We start from the raw sequence: 20,510 nt of genomic DNA on the forward strand, positions 1-20,510 counted from the left end.
TGGAGGTCTGACCCCCCACCCTGACCGCCTGGGGCCTTTCACTCAGAAAGTCCAGTATCCAGGCACTCAGACCCAGCTCAATCAGCTTGTCCACCAGTCTGGTGGGGACTATGGTGTTGAACGCTGAGCTGTAGTCAATGAACAACAGTCTCACATAGCCCCCCTTCTGGCAGTCTAGGTGAGACAGGGTGCTGTGCAGTACTTGGGAGACCGCATCATCAGTGTTTTTGTTTTGAACAAGGCAAAGAATGTGCTTGATTATAATTCTATGCGAATATTATATTGTTCACTCATCCTACCATATTTGAGTTACTGTGTGGAAGTGTGGGGTAACACGTATGAAAGCAACATAAAGCCATTATTTATATTACAGAAGAGAGCAGTAAGAATAGTTCACAATGTAGATTCAAGAGAACATACCAACAAATTATTTATTAAATCCAGACTATTGAAACTTAAAGAGTTAGCTGAAATACAGACCTTATTAGTTTTGTTTAGAGCAAAATGCAGAGTATTACCAGCAAATATACAGAGGTTGTTCGTTCCCTGTCCAGATGACAGCAGAAGGAAATTCAATTTTAAGCACCAATTTGCACGAACAACCTTAAAACAAAGGTGCACCTCAGTTATAGGTATCAAACTAGGGAACTCTTTGCAGAATGATGAAAAGAGTTCTAGTAATATATTTCACTTCAAAAGGTTGTGCAAAGAAAAGATACATAGACAGTATAGCACAGTTTAGTATAATATTGCAGTTTAGCGTGTCAGGATGACGTAGCATAGAGTTGCAGTGTAGGCGAGTATGAGTATAGTAATATAGTATATAGCAGCGTAACATAGAATAATAATATATTAAAATATTGTATAATACTGTACCAATATGGTGTAGTATAAATAGTATGATTTAGTAATATTATAATAAAATAGAAATTATATAGTATATAGAAGTATAATATAGAATAATACATTATATAAATGCATAGATATATGTGTGTGTGTGTGTGGCGGCTAGGTGGTGTAGTGGGCAAGGCACTCGCCACCAGTGTGGAGACGCTAGGATTTGCGTGTTCGAATCCAGCTCTCCACATTGTTTTTCAGTTTGGCTGGTTGTCCGCAGTAATACACATTGGCCGTATTACGGGGAGGGAAAACTGAAGGGTGGGGATCGAACGTTGTGAACAAGCGACTCCTACAAGTCGGTTGGTGCGCCTGCGCAGTAGAATCAGGAAGTGTCGGGGGCAGCGTGAGCCTCCCACGCGTTACTCCTCAACACTGAGAGATCGAGCTGCGCAGGTGAAAAGATGCGACTGCTGTTACCTCAAGTACCAGAGGGGACTTGTGCTATGTATGACTTAGTCCACATTGCAGCCGGCTTGTGGGAGGCAAGAAACAGCGTTCGTGACAGGGGAGGGTTGAATTGGATGATACGAAATTGGGATGTGAGAAAAAATGGAAAAATGGGAGAAAAAGTGGATAAAAAAAGAAAAAATATATGTGTGTGTGTGTGTGTGTGTGTGTGTGTGTGTGTGTGTGTGTGTGTGTGTGTGTGTGTGTGTGTGTGTGTGTGTGTGTGTGTGTGTGTGTGTGTGTGCGTGCATGCGTGCATGCGTGCATGTGTGTGTGTGTGTGTATAATGAATGAACCTAAATATCGAGTTTGACTGATCGATACACAAAATGGGTTTATTTATGTTGATTTAATTTGGTTGTGTTGATGTTTTCATTTTTGCAAAATGGGCATATTCTGTTTGGTTTTACGCAATATGTCTATCGGTGTGTTGTGTGTGTGTAGGGGCAGGTATATATAAGAATTTGTCTTCTTCCTGTTCCTTTCGGCCATGGGATTTGGTGAATTATATGAATATGTACTGTTGGACTGTGGTAATTCCATGTATGAATAAATAAATGATGATGATTTCTTTGGTACCGGGATAATAGTAGACACCTTGAAGCAGGCAGGTACCACGGATTCAGCCAGGGATAGATTAAATATGGTAATTATTACCATAACATAGCATTTACATAAAGAAATGCCATTTGAAAATAAGAGCAAAAATACAAAACTATTGAACTTTTCATACAAACTAATAATATCACACAACAACCAGGCCCTTGGCTATGGGAACTAGCTCCAGCACGGCTGAGTCTCTCTCCAAGCCTGCTGCTACTTCCCCCTGAGAGGAGCTTCCATCCCCGGCTTTATCCTGGAAGCTCATCCTACAGGGACAAACCAAAAACACAATCAATCAATTAATCAATACAGACATTATTTTACACATTCAATAATTCTGTACCCACTGGATACATTATTCCATACAGACCATATCATTACAAAACACTAAACAGTGTAAACAGTAGGGCACTTTTAAAGTATATTCACTTTTTATCATGAACCCCCCCCCCTGTATTCTACCACACTTGGTTCCTTCCAAATCTCCCCTCCAGAAAAGGCTTTGGCCTCTCCCAGTTTTCTAAAAAAATTCTATCTCTACTTTTCCTGCCGCTATCGGTTGTGTTTATAGTTTCCTATAATATTCTTCAAATGTCTTCTCTATTTCCGCTGGCTCTCTCAGTATTTTGTTTGTGTTTGTGTCCCTTATTGTGTGTATTGTGTTCAGTTTTTGTTGTGTCCTGATTCGTCTAGCTAACAGTCTTGTCGCTCTCGGTCCCCCTTCATAGTATGTCTGCTTCATATATCTAGCTTTCTTCTCTATTTCTGTCTGCAGCTCTTTGTTTATCTTCCCTCTAACTTCCTTTACTTCCCTAAGTGTCTCTTGGTTCTTTGAGCTTTGGTGTTCTTTCTCTAATTCTTTCAGTTTCTTTATCAAGTTCTGGTATGTCTCTATTCTAGCCTTCTTGAGTAATGCCGTCTTTGCTATCAATTTCCCCGGTATTACTACCTTTAGTGCATCCCATAAAATGTTTGGGTCTACCTCCATTATCATTTTCTTCTCTGTATCTAATTATGTCTTCCTTCACTTCATTAACCAAACCTTTGTTATTTAATAGTCTTACATTCCGTCTCCAAACTGTATTTCTCTGTCTACTTTTACGATTTTCTGTCAGATATATTGTGCTATGATCTGAAATATCCGTCACCCCTATCCTGCATTCTTCCACCCTGTATCTGTCCCCTGTTGTCATGAGAAAATAGTCTATCCTTGAATATGTTGTGTGTGGGTGTGAATAGTGTGTGTATTCTCTATCTAGTGTGTGCATTGCTCTCCATATGTCCATGATTCCTAATTCTGCCATTTGTATATTCATATATTTGCTAATGTTTGTCCTCCATTTCTTTGTGCTTGTCGTGTCTATGTCGTAGTTCAGTACTACATTAAAATCACCTGTACAGATCAGGACCCCTTCTCCTTCCAATGCTATGATGTCAAAGATCGTTTCAAATAGATATTTCTCACTTTCTGGTGGAGCATACACATTTACTAGTGTTACCATTTGCTCTTCTATTTTCCCCTTGACCAACACATACCTTCCCTCTTTATCCCTTATTTCCCTGATCATTTCAAACTTCACGGTGTTCTTAATTAGTATAGCTACTCCTCTTCTAAGGTTCTGTTTAAAAGAACTATAGAACAGATTTTCATACCTGAATCTCTTCAGATTTTCATGTTCTTGTGATATTAGATGTGTTTCTTGTAAGAAGATGACCTGCGCCTCCTCTTTCTTAAGTTTCGTCATCACCTTACTCCTCTTGATCGGATTATTCATACCATTCACATTTAACGCCATAATTTTTATACCCTTAACTTGTATTATTATTATAATAATAATTATTATAATAATTATTATTATTATAATTATAATTATAATAATTATTATTATTATTATTATTATTATTATTATTATTATTATTATTATTATTATTATTATTATTATTATTATTATTATTATTATTATTATTATTATTATTATTATTATTATTATTATTATTATTATTATTATTATTATTATTATTATTATTATTATTATTATTAGATGGTTTAGTGTGTCAAAGCAGTGCAGGGCAAAGCAAAGCGTTTCCAATGTAAGTTGAAAGTGCTGCATCTCTACAGCTCTGGTCAAATCATGATGCTCATTAATCTTCTGTTGTTTCTCCTCAGGTCTCCAGGCTCAAACTACAAGCACAGTAACAGGTCAACCAACCGATAAAGCAACTGCTAACTCAACTGCTAACTCAACTGCTAACTCAACTGCTAACTCAACTGCTAACTCAACAGGTAACCCAACAGGTAACCCAACAGACAACACAACAGACAAAATAACAGACAACACAACAGACAACACAACAGACAAAATAACAGACAACACAACAGACAACACACCAGACAACACAACAGACAACCCCACAGACAACACCACAGACAAAATAACAGACAAAATAACAGACAACACAACAGACAAAATAACAGACAACACAACAGAGAACACAACAGACAAAATAACAGACAACACACCAGACAACACAACAGACAAAATAACAGACAACACAACAGACAAAATAACAGACAACACAACAGACAACACAACAGACAACACAACAGACAAAATAACAGACAACACAACAGACAACACAACAGACAAAATAACAGACAACACAACAGAAACACAACAGACAACACAACAGACAACACAACAGAACAACAACAGACAACAACAGACAAAAACAGACAACACAACAGACAAAACAACAACACAACAGACACACACCAGACAAACAACAGACAACACAACAGACACCAACACAACAGACAAAATAACAGACAAACAACAGACAAACAACAGACAACAACAGACAACACAACAGACAACATAACAGACAACACAACAGACAAAATAACAGACAACACAACAGACAAAATAACAGACAACACAACAGACAACACAACAGACACAATACTAACAGACAACACAACAGACAAAACAGACAACACAACAGACAACACAACGAGAACACAGACAGACACACACAGACAAAATAACAGACAACACACAGACAACACAGACAACAATAAACAGACAACACAACAGACAAAAAACAGACAACACAACAGACAACACAACAGACAACACAACAGACAAAATAACAGACAACACAACAGACAACACAACAGACAAAATAACAGACAACACAACAGAGAACACTAACAGACAACACACCAGACAACACAACAGACAAAATAACAGACAACACAACAGACAAAATAACAGACAACACAACAGACAACACAACAGACAACACAACAGACAAAATAACAGACAACACAACAGACAACACAACAGACAAAATAACAGACAACACAACAGAGAACACAACAGACAACACACCAGACAAAATAACAGACAACACAACAGACAAAATAACAGACAAAATAACAGACAACACAACAGACAAAATAACAGACAACACAACAGACAACACACCAGGCAACACAACAGACAACACAACAGACACCAGACAACACAACAGACAAAATAACAGACAACACAACAGACAAAATAACAGACAAAATAACAGACAACACAACAGACAAAATAACAGACAACACAACAGACAACACACCAGGCAACACAACAGACAACACAACAGACAACACACCAGACAACACAACAGACAAAATAACAGACAACACAACAGACAAAATAACAGACAACACAACAGACAACACAACAGACAAAATAACAGACAACACAACAGACAAAATAACAGACAACACACCAGACAACACACCAGACAACACAACAGACAACACAACAGACACCAGACAACACAACAGACAACACAACAGACAACACAACAGAGAACACAACAGAGAACACAACAGACAACACAACAGACAACACAACAGACAAAATAACAGACAACACAACAGACAACACACCAGACAACACAACAGACAACACAACAGACACCAGACAACACAACAGACAACACAACAGACAACACAACAGAGAACACAACAGAGAACACAACAGACAACACAACAGACAACACAACAGACAACACAACAGACAAAATAACAGACAACACAACAGACAACACAACAGACAACACAACAGACAACAGACAACACAACAGACAACACAACAGACAAAATAACAGACAACACAACAGACAATATAACAGACAACAGAGAACACAACAGACAACACAACAGACAACACAACAGACAATATAACAGACAACAGACAACACAACAGACAACAGACAACACAACAGACAACACAACAGACAACACAACAGACAACACAACAGACAACAGACAACACAACAGACAACACAACAGGAGAGAGGAGAGAAAGTAGGGAAGGGGAGGGGCGGTGGTAGGTTGGAGGAGGGTGGTTATGGGTAGGGATGGTTGAATGCTTGGGAGAACAGGTAGGTTTTGAGTCGGGATTTAAAGGTGGAGAGTGAGGGAGAGTGTCGCACAGTCTGAGGGAGGGTGTTCCACAGTCTGGGTGCAGCTCATGAGAAAGCCCGGTCACCAAAACGTTTAAGTTTGGATGACAGGACAGTGAGGGAAAGAGTGGAAGAGGACCGGAGGGAACGGGTGGGGCGGTAGGGGAGAAGGAGGTCAGTCAGGTAGGGGGGGGGGGCATGCTATGGAGGGCTTTAATAGGGCTTTCAGATAACATTCTGAAATTTCTGATACAATAGTGCTAATGAAATAGAGTAACATAAGTCTGAACTTGAGTTGTAGAAAATCTTGTTACTCACATTTTTCTGTAGTAGTTGCAATATCCAAAAGTATATATCCCAAAGAAATTGGTATGAGCTGGTATGAGCTGGAACCGCTGAATGGATTTTGTTGCCTGAAACGGCAATCGACAGGCAACAAATAGGGCTTCAATTAGATATATATTGTATAAAAAATATGCACACCCAAGCCGCTAGAGGCGCAAAGTGGCGTCACTGGCTTGACGGCGCACGTCTCGGAGGAAGCGTGCGTTCGACATCAGGACACCCTTGTACCGACTCATGGGAGAACATGCGAACAACAACCAGGTAGGGGAGGGGGGGAATTGGCACAACGACTAATTGGGACGGGGAGAAAATCAGAGAAAAATAAAAGTTACATAACTCTATATTATAGTTTAATTAACAGTGTTACATAGCTCTATATTATAGTTTAGTTAGCAGTGATACATAGCTCTATATAGTTTAGTTAGCAGTGTTACATAGCTCTAAATTATAGTTTAGTTAGCAGTGATACATAGCTCTATATTATAGTTTAGTTAGCAGTGTTACATAATTGTATATTATAGTTTAGTTAGCACTAGCAATGTTACATACCGCTATTATAGTTGAATTAGCAGTGTTACATAGCTCTATATTATAGTTTAGTTAGCAGTGTTACATAGCTCTATATTATAGTTTAGTTAGCAGTGTTACATAGCTCTATATTATAGTTTAGTTAGCAGTGTTACATAGCTCTATATTATAGTTTAGTTAGCAGTGTTACATAGCTCTATATTATAGTTTAGTTAGCAGTGTTACATAGCTCTATATTATAGTTTAATTAGCAGTGTTACATAGCTCTATATTATAGTTTAGTTAGCAGTGTTACATAGCTCTATATTATAGTTTAGTTAGCAGTGATACATAGCTCTATATTATAGTTTAGTTAGCAGTGTTACATAGCTCTATATTATAGTTTAGTTAGCAGTGTTACATAGCTCTATATTATAGTTTAATTAGCAGTGTTACATAGCTCTATATTATAGTTTAGTTAGTGGTGTTACATAGCTCTATATTATAGTTTAGTTAGCAGTGTTACATGGCTCTATATTATAGTTTAATTAGCAGTGTTACATAACTCTATTTTATAGTTTAGTTAGCAGTGTTACATAGCTCTATATTATAGTTTAGTTAGCAGTGTTACATAGCTCTATATTATAGTTTAGTTAGCAGTGTTACACTTCTATCTAAAGCCCTAATAATAATAGTGATGTATTCAGGTAAACTTCTATCTAAAGCCCTAATAATAATAATAATAATAATAATAATAATAATAATAATAATAATAATAATAATAATAATAATAATAATAATAATAATAATAATAATAATAATAATAATAATAATAGTGATGTATTCAGGTAAACTTCTATCTAAAGCCCTAATAATAATAATAATAATAATAATAATAATAATAATAATAATAATAATAATAATAATAATAGTGATGTATTCAGGTAAACTTATATCTAAAGCCTGAATAATAATAATAATAATAATAATAATAATAATAATAATAATAATTAATAATAATAATAATAATAATAATAATAATAATAATAATAATAATAATAATAATAATAATAATAATAATAATAATAATAATAATAATAATAATAGTGATGTATTCAGGTAAACTTATATCTAAAGCCCTAATAATAATATTGATGTATTCAGATAAACTTCAATCCAAATCCCTAATAATAATAGTGATGTATTCAAGTAGACTTCTATCTAAAGCCCTAATAATAATATTAATAATAGGTATGGATACATGCATAAAATACACACAAGGAGGCCAGATACCATGCAGTTCAAAGTGACAAATCAGTAGGTAACACTAAGATAAGATATTCCTTTATTGATGCCCTTGGGGAACTGAGGGCATCATAGCAGCATGGGGGAGAGGTTCACTGTGTACCTTCACTGTCTGCCTCCACCTTGTTTCATTTATCTCTTTCGACATTAACCTGATTTATTAAATTCATGTCTCGATTATGCTGGATTTTCTTTTTACAGACATCACATTTGATCACAAATAGCACTTTTATTCATAAATGTGATCTAGCAGAAACAAATTGCTTGTAATTGAGATGAACATATATAATCTATTTTTATATAAATTGTTCTGGATTTATTGTTTTAAAATCCCAATATTGTTGTCGGTCCACCAGACCCATGAACTTTGGGTGAGTAACATAAAAGCAAACACCATACAAGGGTTAATAGAGATCAGACGTTTTAAATATTACGAAGATGAAGGTGATCTTTGATGTGTCAATCAAATGAGAGAGAAGGATGAAAATCAGTTTTATCAGCATTTAGGAGCAACACATTTAATGACATCCCATTTTTTATTACAGATAAACATGCCTCTAAATGTAGTCGTTTCTCTCTTGTTTCTGTGCAGAACATGATGATGTGAGGTTGGTGGACGGAGGCAGACGCTGTGCTGGGGGAGTGGAGATCAACCACCAGGGAGACTGGAGACCTGTAGGAGAGTACGTGTGGTCATGGACCATGAAGACAGCAGCTGTAGTGTGCAGGCAGCTGGACTGTGGCTCTGCTGTTTCAATAGAACAGAGTGTTGGTTCTGACCAACCTGTATGGATGGTTCACACTGACTGTTCTGGCTCTGAGTCTGCACTGAAGGAGTGTAGAGGAGCAGTGGAGTCTGTTTCTACCTCTCACAGCCTGAACGTGACCTGCTCAGGTAACTCTAAACAATAACATCACATTCAGCTGCTGATCTTTACAGTCTCACCCTCTGTCTCAATGACTGTCAGTGGGTTTACATCTGCATTGTTCATTCATTAGGTGACTTAGGTCACACACACTCTTGTCATCTATCGTATATATTCTTCTTTATTATTATTCCACCACTTTCTCACAATGCTACTCCTCCCAGAGCGTAGGATTGGCATTTGTTTGACAGTGACGCTACACATACACACTTATTTCTTTATTTTGCACCATTTCAGCAAAACAGTAAAAATTAAACATTGACTATGACAGAAAGTGTATATAAAGGTGCTGAGTAGAGGCAAGAGACCCAGATGGGCCTATACAGGGCCTCAACTCATGAATTAAATCATTTGATACTTTTCTTTTTAAGTGAAAGTAAAATAAGTTCATAAAATGTTTTCATAATATTAAGATAATAATAATATTATAATAATAATAATAATAACAATAATAATCTAAGTAATATTAATAATAATAACAAAAACAACAACATTAATAATTAGTCAAAACAAATATTTAAGCCTGGATTTGAGTGATGAAATAGATTAGCACTTTTTTATTATAGAGAGTTTTGAATTCCAAATTGTAGGAACTCTAAATCTTATACTGAACTGACCTAATGTTGTGTGGAAGAAATTATGATGAATATTATTTGATTGCCTTGTTGGATATGAATGAATACTGGAGTTTGGCATGAAATAATTATGGAATACAATAGGAAATAAATCTAAATTAAAGGTGCAGTTAAACATAACAATACATATCTGGTATACAATAATATCAAAGATTGATATTATTTTAAGTTGCCTAAAAAGAGGAGCAGATTGATTAGAAGTAGTGGCAAGCCTTATTAATTTATTTTGCAATATAAAAAGTTTATGAAGAGAAGTAGGAAAAGTACTGGCCCAAATAATATTACAATACGATAAATGGTATATCAAACTATAATAAAGTGTCAAAAGACAGGAGCGATTCACAAGAGAAGAAATCCTTCTAATAATGCCATATGATTTCATAACTTTTTTGCACATGAATGGACTCCTCACTGTAGCTGAATTCTCTTAAAGAGACAGGACCATGAATGAGCCTCATACACTTCCACTGGAGAAACACACAGACACACAACTATGGGAGGTGTCAATCATCTCAGTACAGACTTATACATGAATTGGTCTGGGTTAAACACGCCCCTATTCTGAAACCACACCCACACTCCCTTTCATATCTCAGGAAGACTCAAGAGACTCGTGGGTGGCACCATTGGACTCATATCGGCTTTCATTGGTCTATGTTTGCCCCGGCCCTACACTTAAGTCCCGCCCCTTTTCCATACGGTCGTGGCAGTCAGACGCACCTGGGCGGCGTCCGGTGGAGAGTTTGCCTGTCCGAGGAGCTGTTGCACCAAGGCCGTCCCCTGTGAGATGGCCTAGGTCCAGCTCTGGTTCCTCCGTCGGTGGGCCGTCGGCTGATGGGTCGACGGCTCCTCTGGTTGCGGAGGATCTGAGACGCAAGCTCTTCGCCTCTGCTCGCTCCCGTCGTAAGATGGTGAGCTGCAGGGGCGACTTGTGCTTTTTCGGGGGGAAAATGCCGGGTCGGCCTGGGCGTTGCAGGGTTGATGTTATGGAGATGTTCATGATTGTGTCACTGAGTGTTATCCTTCACTGTTGCTTGGTCCATGTTGTGTTCAGAGCCTCCTCCTCAGGGAGTTTCAGAGCCTCCTCTGTGAGTTCAGAGCCTCCCTCTCAGTGAGGGAGCCTCCTCAAAGTTTCAGAGTCTCCTCCTCAGGGAGTTTCAGAGCCTCCTCGGTGAGTTCAGAGCCTCTCTCTCAGTGAGGGAGCCTCCTCAGAGTTTCAGAGCCTCCTCCTCAGGGAGTTTCAGAGCCTCCTCGGTGAGTTCAGAGCTTCCCTCTCAGTGAGGGAGTCTCCTCAGAGTTTAAGTTGTACCTTGCGCTGTGCTAAAGGAGCCTGGTCATTCTCTATTCTTTTTCGCCCCTCTCTTCTCCTGCTTGGCGGGGCTGGGAGGGGGCTGTTGAGGTGGTTCTTGTGGAATCCCTCTGGCATCCCTGTGTACGTCCCGGTCCGCCGGGCTTAGGTCTGGATTTATTTTTGACCTGCTGGCCTGGGTTAACCCCTTCTTGAAAACTGAAACACTTGTACTGCGGTATAGCCAGTGTATACCCGCAGTTGTGTTTTGGAGTTTTTCTTGGGGGTTATAGGAACAACCACCTCATGTTAGAACCAAGGGGGTGGTTGGTGCCCTGGTGTGTTGGTAGCGGAGTCAACTCTCTGGGTAGGCCGGGTTTAGCCCCGTCTGCCTGTGAGTGTGCCCCCGCACCTTTCATGACATCTGCCAATCGTGTCAGCCTTCTCTGCCTCGGCCCCTCTAGACGGTCGGTGGGGGGGGTTTGTGGAGGCTGCGACATGGTGCACAGCATACCAGCATACGCCCCTTCCACCGGGGTGCTGTTTTCAGCAGACCCCTTTGGCGCCTGTCTAGTCCGCAGTGATCCAGGCTCGGATCGAGTGGCCTGTTGCCTGGATTGAGGGATCAACCTCTTGATGGTTGTCTCCCCGGTGCGCTGTCTGGTCCCGCTGTGGGTGTAGCCTTTTGAGTGCTTCGGGGCGGCGTGCTGTTGAGGGGAAGGGCCTGCTCTTGGATGGGCCCTGTCCGAATACGCTGGCGATGTGGGGGGTGGTGTCACTAGTGACCGCCTGGTGGGGTGCTTCGGCGTCATTGGCCTCATCAGGCCCCCCTTTTTCCGGGGGGTCCAGTCCCTTCCTGTCCTCCTTCACCCTCCGCTGCTACGGCCTTGCCACAGGGTTGGGTTTGCCCTTGACCCTGTGATGTTGGGGGTTGTGACTGGCTTTTTTTATTTGATTCCTGTTCGTTCCCTAGTGGCGTGTGGGTTGCGTGTTTGTGTAGTCGTGGGTTCTTATGCGGTCTGCTCACCCTGTGTGTTTGAGTTGCTAGACCCCTCTTCGCACAGTCGGATCCGATTCCCTCCCATCCTCCACTAGGGGGGTCCGGGGGGCTCGGGTCCTCCCCGGTTCTGATGGTTGTGGGGGGCCTCAGCCGGTGTATTTGTCGAGCTTCCGCTCTGCTCAGCTCCTGTATTCCAGTAGGACGCAGAGCGGTAGCCATAAGATATATAACGTACGGTTATGTCTATAACCATAGTTATATGAGTATGGCGGACGCTCTGCGTCGGACGCACTGAGGACCCCGTGGTTTTCGCCTTGTGGTGAAAGTCTGGGGAAGGAGCTGTTAGTATGACCACACCCCTGCTTATATAGGAGCGGATGGGGGTGTGGCCAGGCGGATAGGTGTAAAGGTGCATGTGGAAAAGTATTCAGTGCTAGTACTGATACAGGGTTGTATTCCAGTAGGACGCAGAGCGTCCGCCATACTCATATAACTATGGTTATAGAAATAACCGTACGTTAAAAGAAGTAACATTCAATCCAGCAAAGGTTTTTTCTAACCTAATATTATTTGGAAATGCAATTGTTGTGCCTTCAAAGCAAATCGATTTAATATTGGCACATAATGAATTATGAATATACATGTCTACCTTCTCATATTATACTTGTCATCTGTATGTGTGCTCTCTCTATATATATATTTATTTTTAACTGAACTTATGAACAGCAGTCCTACAGGTAGTTTTGATGTCAGTCCTACAGGTAGTTTTGACAGAAATCAATTAACATAGACTTAGGCAAGTGCAACAGAGTAATTAGAAAACATTCTTGAGCATTTAAAATCAATAAATCCGTTAAGACAGCTGTATGACACCAGATGGCTGATGTGAATTGCTGACAATGCATCAGCCTGCGTGTGGATTTGTCAGAATAATGAGACCGGACTAAGGTTGCCGCGGTGATGTGAAATTTCCCATGACTAATAAACTCATGACAACACCGGTATTACCAGTGACATAGGACATTTGACATAATGACGCTCAATATGTAAAGTGGCTAAATTGATCCGCTGTGTCTAGTCTTTTTTTTTTTTATTCCTCAATGTATCCATTTGGTACTACACCAGTGTTAATTTTGTTGACTAAATTGATGACGAAAGATCTTCGTCAACGAAGGTTTTTTTCATGACGACAACGAGACGTGACGTCACGTTATTGAAGACTAAATAGTTTATTAAATATCGTTGACCACAACTGACGACACATAAATGTAATTTATAAAAACCAGGACGAAATTTCTCTTCATGTATGTTGATATTGTTGACTAAAACAAGACGAGACAAACTAATTATAACTTTTCTTAATGCCATCGTCCCGACAGGACAGTGTGACGGCTGACGGGAGCTCTGTGTTATTAGCATTAGCTGGAGCTATTTGAAAAGCTAGTTTTAGCTTAACGTTACCTTGGCTAAAGTTTGGACTATTCATAATCCAGCTGCAGACCTGCAAGCAAAGTACAGCAAGTTGGCAAAGGAGTATTCCAAGGTAAATAACTTTGTCACCAGTAACGTTACATTGTTTGTATTTTCATCTAGATCGCGTTAGCTAGTGGCTAAGCTAGCTCACGCTAATGTGGCTAACTGCACACAATTAATGACATAATGCAGACAGCCATACCGGTGACAATGTTTAGCTTTTAGTGCCAAATGATAAGAGTCTGAGGCGGAGTCTCAAAAGAGAATGTTGAATATTTATTTTGCATTAAAAATCACAACAGTGCCTCTGCTAGGAGCTAACTGAACTGGAGCCGACTGGATAGGAAGTGCGCAACAACGTATAATGTCCGTGTGGAACCAATGTGCCAACAACCTTTCCGTGGGTGAAGCATAGTTGAGCATTGTTGTCATTAGTGATACTAATACAACCACCTGTTGTTGAATAAATACCATTACTTTCTAGTTATTACTAAAAAACAGTATATATAAAACAGTAGCTGTAAAAAAGAAAAGAAAAAAAGTTTTATAATTTATATAATATATATATATTTTTTTATGTATGCACTGGTATCGGATCAGTATAACCAGACCTAGACCACCTCTAACTCTAACTCTAACCCCTAACCAGACTTAGACCACCTCTAACTTTAACCCCTAAGTTAGGGTTGTGACTTAGAGGTGGTCTAGGTCCGGATAGGGGTTAAGAGTTGGTCTAGCCCTTTACATCCATCTATCTAAATAATAATAATAAATTATAATGAATGCTTAACTACCCCTAAGTTACCCTAACCAGACCTAGACCACCTCTAACTCTAACCACTAACCAGACCTCTTCCATGTGGCACTTTAACACTGACCTCAGAATGTGATGTTTTTATGCAAGCAGATTGCAATCAGTGTGTACTACTACTAGTACTACTGTGTGTTCTGTTTACTTAGTTTACAGTATCCTGTTATAGAATAAACCGCTGCCAGACACAGCAGAGAGAGAGAGGACAGACATGACAGAGAGGACAGACACAGCAGAGAGAGGACAGACAATCATGGCAGAGAGAAAGGAAAGACACAGCAAACAGAAGACAGACAGAGTTCAGTGTCGTCTCTCTGGTCAGAAACAACGTCACCACATCCGTAATGCTCTCTTAGATGCATACATTGGACCATGTCTACACCAACATATACTGTAGGAGCAACAATACATTGGACCATGTCTACACCAACATATATACTTCCTGTGTATCACTTGTGCCGCCGACTCAGATTCCCCTAGGTTAAAAAATAAATACGCAATTTAAATCAGAAAATGTTCCATGTTGACTATTTCTGACTTCTCACAAGTTTTTTTCCATTAACTAAAAATAGACAAAAATGTCATCCGTTTTCGTCGACTAAATCTAGACTAAAACAAAAAAGACAAAATTGAGACAAAAACTGACTAAGACTAAAATGATCAGACATTTAGTTGACTAAAACTGACTAAACGAAAAATAAATGAAGATGACTAAATATGATGAAAACGAAAAAGGAGCACTTGACACATGACTAAGACTAAAACTAAAATGAAAATAGCTGCCAAAATTAACACTGTACTACACTCTGCAGACATGCTCTGCTCTCACTCTCTGTTTCTGACTCTTTTTTCTCTCTCTGACTGTGTGTGTGTGTGTGTGTGTGTGTGTGTGTGTGTGTGTGTGTGTGTGTGTGTGTGTGTGTGTGTGTGTGTGTGTGTGTGTGTGTGTGTGTGTGTGTGTGTGTGTGTGTGTGTGTGTGTGTGTGTGTGTGTGTGTGTGTGTGTGTGTAGAGTCTGTGAGGCTTGTGAATGGATCTGGTCTGTGTTCAGGCAGAGTGGAGATGAAGTCTGATCAGGCGTGGAGGTCACTATCAGGGGCGGATTTAGGATTGTAGGAGATCCGGGGCTTAGCCCAGATGGGCCCCCCCTTTTTTTTTTTTTTTTTTTTTTTTTTTACTTTTTACCTTTTTTTTTTTTTTTTTTTTTTTTTTTGGCAGGCAATGGGTGGTTTGGAGGGGTTCAGGCACGACCCCCTCCACGACAGATTTTTTTGAATTTAATGAACCTGTACGTGCAATTTCCTGCAATATAGAGCCTTCAATCTTGACCAATAAAGCTGCTCTTTTCACTATAAAACTCAGTTAACCATAACGTAGTTATGGTTAGATTTATATATTGGGGGGGGGATATATCATATTTTCCATATAATCAAAAAGTGGTGGAGCAAGATTATACCTTTGCTCCCCCAAGTTCAATAGTGGGAGAGCAGAGATGCTCCGAATGCTCTTATGGCCAGGCGTCTATGATTCACTGATACAAAGTAAAATAGTGCAGTGCAATAAAATAGTTAGTAAAATAGAATAAAATAATGCAATAGTGCATTGCAATAAAATAGTTATCATCGTATTTAATCGGGAGGCCGGTAAGGAGTGCATTACAGTAGTCGAGTTGGCTTGAGATAAAGGCATGGATCTGGTTTTCAGCGTCCTTTTGATTTATAAATGGCCGTACTTTAGCTATGTTTCTAAGGTGGAAGAATTAAGTTTTTGTCAACTTGTTGATTGTGATTTAAAGCTTAGGTCTGAGTCTACCATAACACCAAGACTTAACTCACTCAAATACAGTTAGCAGCTGGATAGACCACAGATGGAAATTAGCTTCTGCTAAATCTGGTGCAAACATATTTTCATGTAACAATGATGAATTGTAAAAAAAAAAAAAAAAAAGAAAAATCATTTTTTTTAATTTTTTTTTAATTTTTTTTAATTTTTTTTTAAATAGATTCGGGGCTTTTCAGAATACATCCGGGGCTTGAGCCCAGGTAGCCACCCCCTAGCTCCGCCCCTGGTCACTATGTGAAGCTGACTTTGACAAGCAGGATGCAGAGGTGGTCTGTAGGCAGCTTGGCTGTGGGGCTCCTTCAGCCCTCCAGGGGGCGCTCTATGGAGAAGGAGAGGCTACAATCGGGACCAAAGAACTCGAGTCCCATCTCCTGGACTGTGTCACCTCTGACTCAGGTAGAAACACCAGCTCACCTGGCAAGACTGTTGGCCTCACCTGCTCAGGTATGGAAAACATTATGAATTACTCATTGATTTAATTAGGATTTACACTTTTAATAATGATATAACTGGTTTAAATATAGTATTTGCATTTATTTATTTACTGACTATATTCAAAACATTATTTCATGTTTTTAAATAAAAACAGTATGTCCCAATCAAGCTGATTTAATAAATAAAATCAAATAAAATCAAATGTATTTGTAAGGCCAGACAACACACGGTAATGTCCCCATGGGCCGGACACATCTTCTTTAAACAATTCAAGAAGAAACATCACAATAGGTCAAGAACAAAACACCATAAAGTCCAAAAAATTTAAAATAAATGCAAAATAAATGCAACACTCCCAGACATACCCCATGCGAAGGTAAGGAAAAACTCACTAAAACTGCACTGCAAAAAATGCACTACAGGCAATGTGGAGGAGAGAAACCTTAGAAGGGCCATTCAAGGGGGGATCTCCCTTCTTAGATGTCGGTGATAGTAGTGTTGCAGTAAAACAGGCGAGCAGTTGGTAAAGCATGCACTCACATGTGTGAGTGAGTGCATGCGATAGCAACTGAACATTTTGAAAGATTAAAGATACAGCTGATAGCGGATCTATTTGAGGCAAAGGGGCGGCGCAGAGGGTCACATCCTCCCGGTCATCATCACGGGACGTCCGACACTCCAGTCATCACTCCAAGACAGCCAGAGACAGGGAGACAGGGAGACGGGACAGGCGTTAGACAATTTGCGTGATTGTGATGGGCGGACATAGCAATAGATACAAGTGGTAAGCATATATGTGAATAGAATATATATATGTAGTAAGCATATTATGTGAATAGAATAGAAGTACTTAACCCAGCAATGAACTCCACGTCTGAACCATGTTGACAGACCACGGACAGAAGATGGTAAGAAGCTGATCCGTGGCCTTGTGGTGCATGTAGAACAGTCACTGCAATCTTGGCCAAGACCCCGAGACATCCACCACCTTGGTCAACACTACGAGACAACCACTCAAAAAGATGGGGGGGGGGGTTAGAGAGTTCCCATGTTTGTAGTGGGCGGAGATGGAGCAATAAATATATGTTGTGAGCATATGCATACATGGTGACAGTAGAATCATAGTATATAAGAAAATAGTGAAATTGAGTAATAGAAAGAACTACTGCAAGCGTATGGATACAGGGTGAGATACAAGACAATAGCTCAGGGCCGTATGCCCCGTGGGGGCAGGAGAAGCCACTCAGAAGGTTCAGCACTGCAGGCCAGACAGAAGACGGTATGAAGCTGTTCCATGGGACCGGTTGAGACAGAGACAGAGGTTAAAAAGGTTCTCCCATGTCTGCAGAAAAGCAGACATGGGAGCAAATAGACATCCTAACTAAACTAGAGAGATTAACCTCTTCCACCTGGAGCCTATTTTCTGAAAATCCGCCTAAAATAAATGGAAAAGTAAATGGAATATTGCTCCACTTCTACAAGGTCAATTTGCATATTCTTGGTATAGGGACATCTGTGGACCTCAGTGAATGTATTCCAAGTGTCAGACATATTGTGTATATTACTAGGCTTGCTTAAATTGTTGATGAAACAAAAGAGAATATGAATTATGATTTTTCTTTGCATCTTTGACAGGGAATAACACTATGCTAATAATGACCAAACATTAGAAACTGCCACTGATCTTGTTCAGTACCTTCTTGAGATCATATGTACAAAAAATCTAAGGAAATGAATAAAGATGCAATCCTTATACAACGTAAATGCATCTTCTGGTTCTACTGGTATGCGCTTGGTTGACGCGCTCAGATAGCAGCACTCGGGAGATCGGATTTTGTATATGACATTTATTTTCCTTTCATATTTTCAATGTAGATCTTCGGATTCCAATAATCCCCACAATGAACCATAGGAAATGTTTATCTTACCGTTTGACGGCGAAATCATATTGTAGAATCAAAACTCAAAACATAGGCTGCTCTGCAGCGGTCAAAAAACCGTGTCGCCACATACCAGACATTCTTAGAACACTGGCTGTGTAACGGCCAGCCCATTTTAAACACCTGATGCCTGTTTCCCCAAATTAGCCACATGCATCTCAATTGGCATCTCCCTAATTACCCATTATGTATATAAGTCATGACTTCATTCATACAGATAACAATAATAATAATAATCATTTCACAACCATACATTTGGCACTAAGTGATTATATAGATTATGGCATTTTAAGTGCTTCTATAGGCTATGTATGAAATATATGAAATATAGACTATAGACCTATACCATTATTTACGAAGTAAACAAAATCATACATTTGGCTCCAACAATGAATAAGGGAAGATGATTAAACAGAAGGTTCTGTAGATACAGTACTGAATTCTCCCATCCGGACCAATGCAATTTGAAATATTATTATAGAATATAGAATAGCAGGCTTATAAATTACCTTATTATAGCCAATTCGCACATTTATATATATATACATATTTTATCTTTCAAATGGCAGAGTTCAATTTGGATTTAGTATCACCAGGCGTGCAGATAAAGAAATCGACTGTACTTTTTTATTTTCACCACAGTGCAACCATTTTGAAACAAATTTCTGATCTAATTGTTGCTGCATGCTAACAATAGGGAAGAGAAAATAACTGCATTTCAATATTTGTCAATAACGTTACATTTTGTGGTATATTATCCCGAATAATATGAGTTATTAAAATAATGCATACAGAACTATGAACCTTGAACCCCATAGATCTGTTCAGGAAGTGTAGTTTTGAAAAATTGCAACGCAGATCCAGAGCTCTGGAAGTCCACTACAAAATGGCATCAAAAAATTACAATTCCCATGATTCAAGGTTTTCCAAAATGGTCGCCTCTCGCAAAATATACAGACATTTCGAAAAGGAAAATCTATCTATTCCTAAACTAACGTATTTATGATAATATACATTATACATGCTGTTGTGACATGGTTATGATGTTTATACTTGAATACGTTTGAAAATAAAATTGCTACTTTTATAGAACAATCTGGAGATATTGATTTATGACCAGGTGTCATTTGCGGTCCACCGATGGACCGCACAGGCGGAAAAGGTTAATCTAAGGGTCAGTCCCCGACCAGGTAAGATCAGGGTAGGTTGAAGGAGAGAGAAAAAAGATGTGTCTTAAGCAGGGATTTAAAAGCTTCGACAGAGCAGGCGCCCCTGACGACGGCAGGTCATTTGTTCCACAGGTAGGGAGCGCGGGGTAGACAAAGGCTCTATGGCCGGCAGATTTCTATAGATGCCCCGCATTTTGTGAGCGCAGAGCACGAGAAGTATCGAGAGATGAGATCGGATAGATAGAGCGGTGCAAGCCCATTTAAAATGTTGTAGGTGAGGAGTAGCACTTTAAAGTCAGATCGGGCTTGAATAGGAAGCCAGTGTAGGGCGGACAAAACTGGTGTGATGTGATAACATTTTCTAGGTTTAGTTAGTATCTGTGCAGCCGCATTTTGCACGAGTTGAAGATTTTTGATGCTT

The 20,510-nt window shown here is 39.4% G+C and overlaps 1 protein-coding gene across 1 annotated transcript in view; it reads left to right on the forward strand.

Moving 5' to 3' along the window:
* The window catches only part of LOC311234996 (scavenger receptor cysteine-rich type 1 protein M130-like), a gene marked incomplete at both ends in the record, with an annotated part of 109,728 nt that overhangs the window by 10,524 nt on the left and 78,694 nt on the right, over positions 1-20,510 (forward strand). The window contains 2 exons of the mRNA XM_084322306.1: positions 9,164-9,466; positions 16,786-16,989. Coding sequence (XP_084178432.1) covers positions 9,164-9,466; positions 16,786-16,989 — 507 coding nt within the window. The remainder of the gene's footprint in view (positions 1-9,163; positions 9,467-16,785; positions 16,990-20,510) is intronic.

The sequence above is a fragment of the Notolepis coatsorum genome, assembly GCF_963971535.1.
Source record: "Notolepis coatsorum genome assembly, chromosome: 10".
NCBI lineage: Eukaryota > Metazoa > Chordata > Actinopteri > Aulopiformes > Paralepididae > Notolepis > Notolepis coatsorum.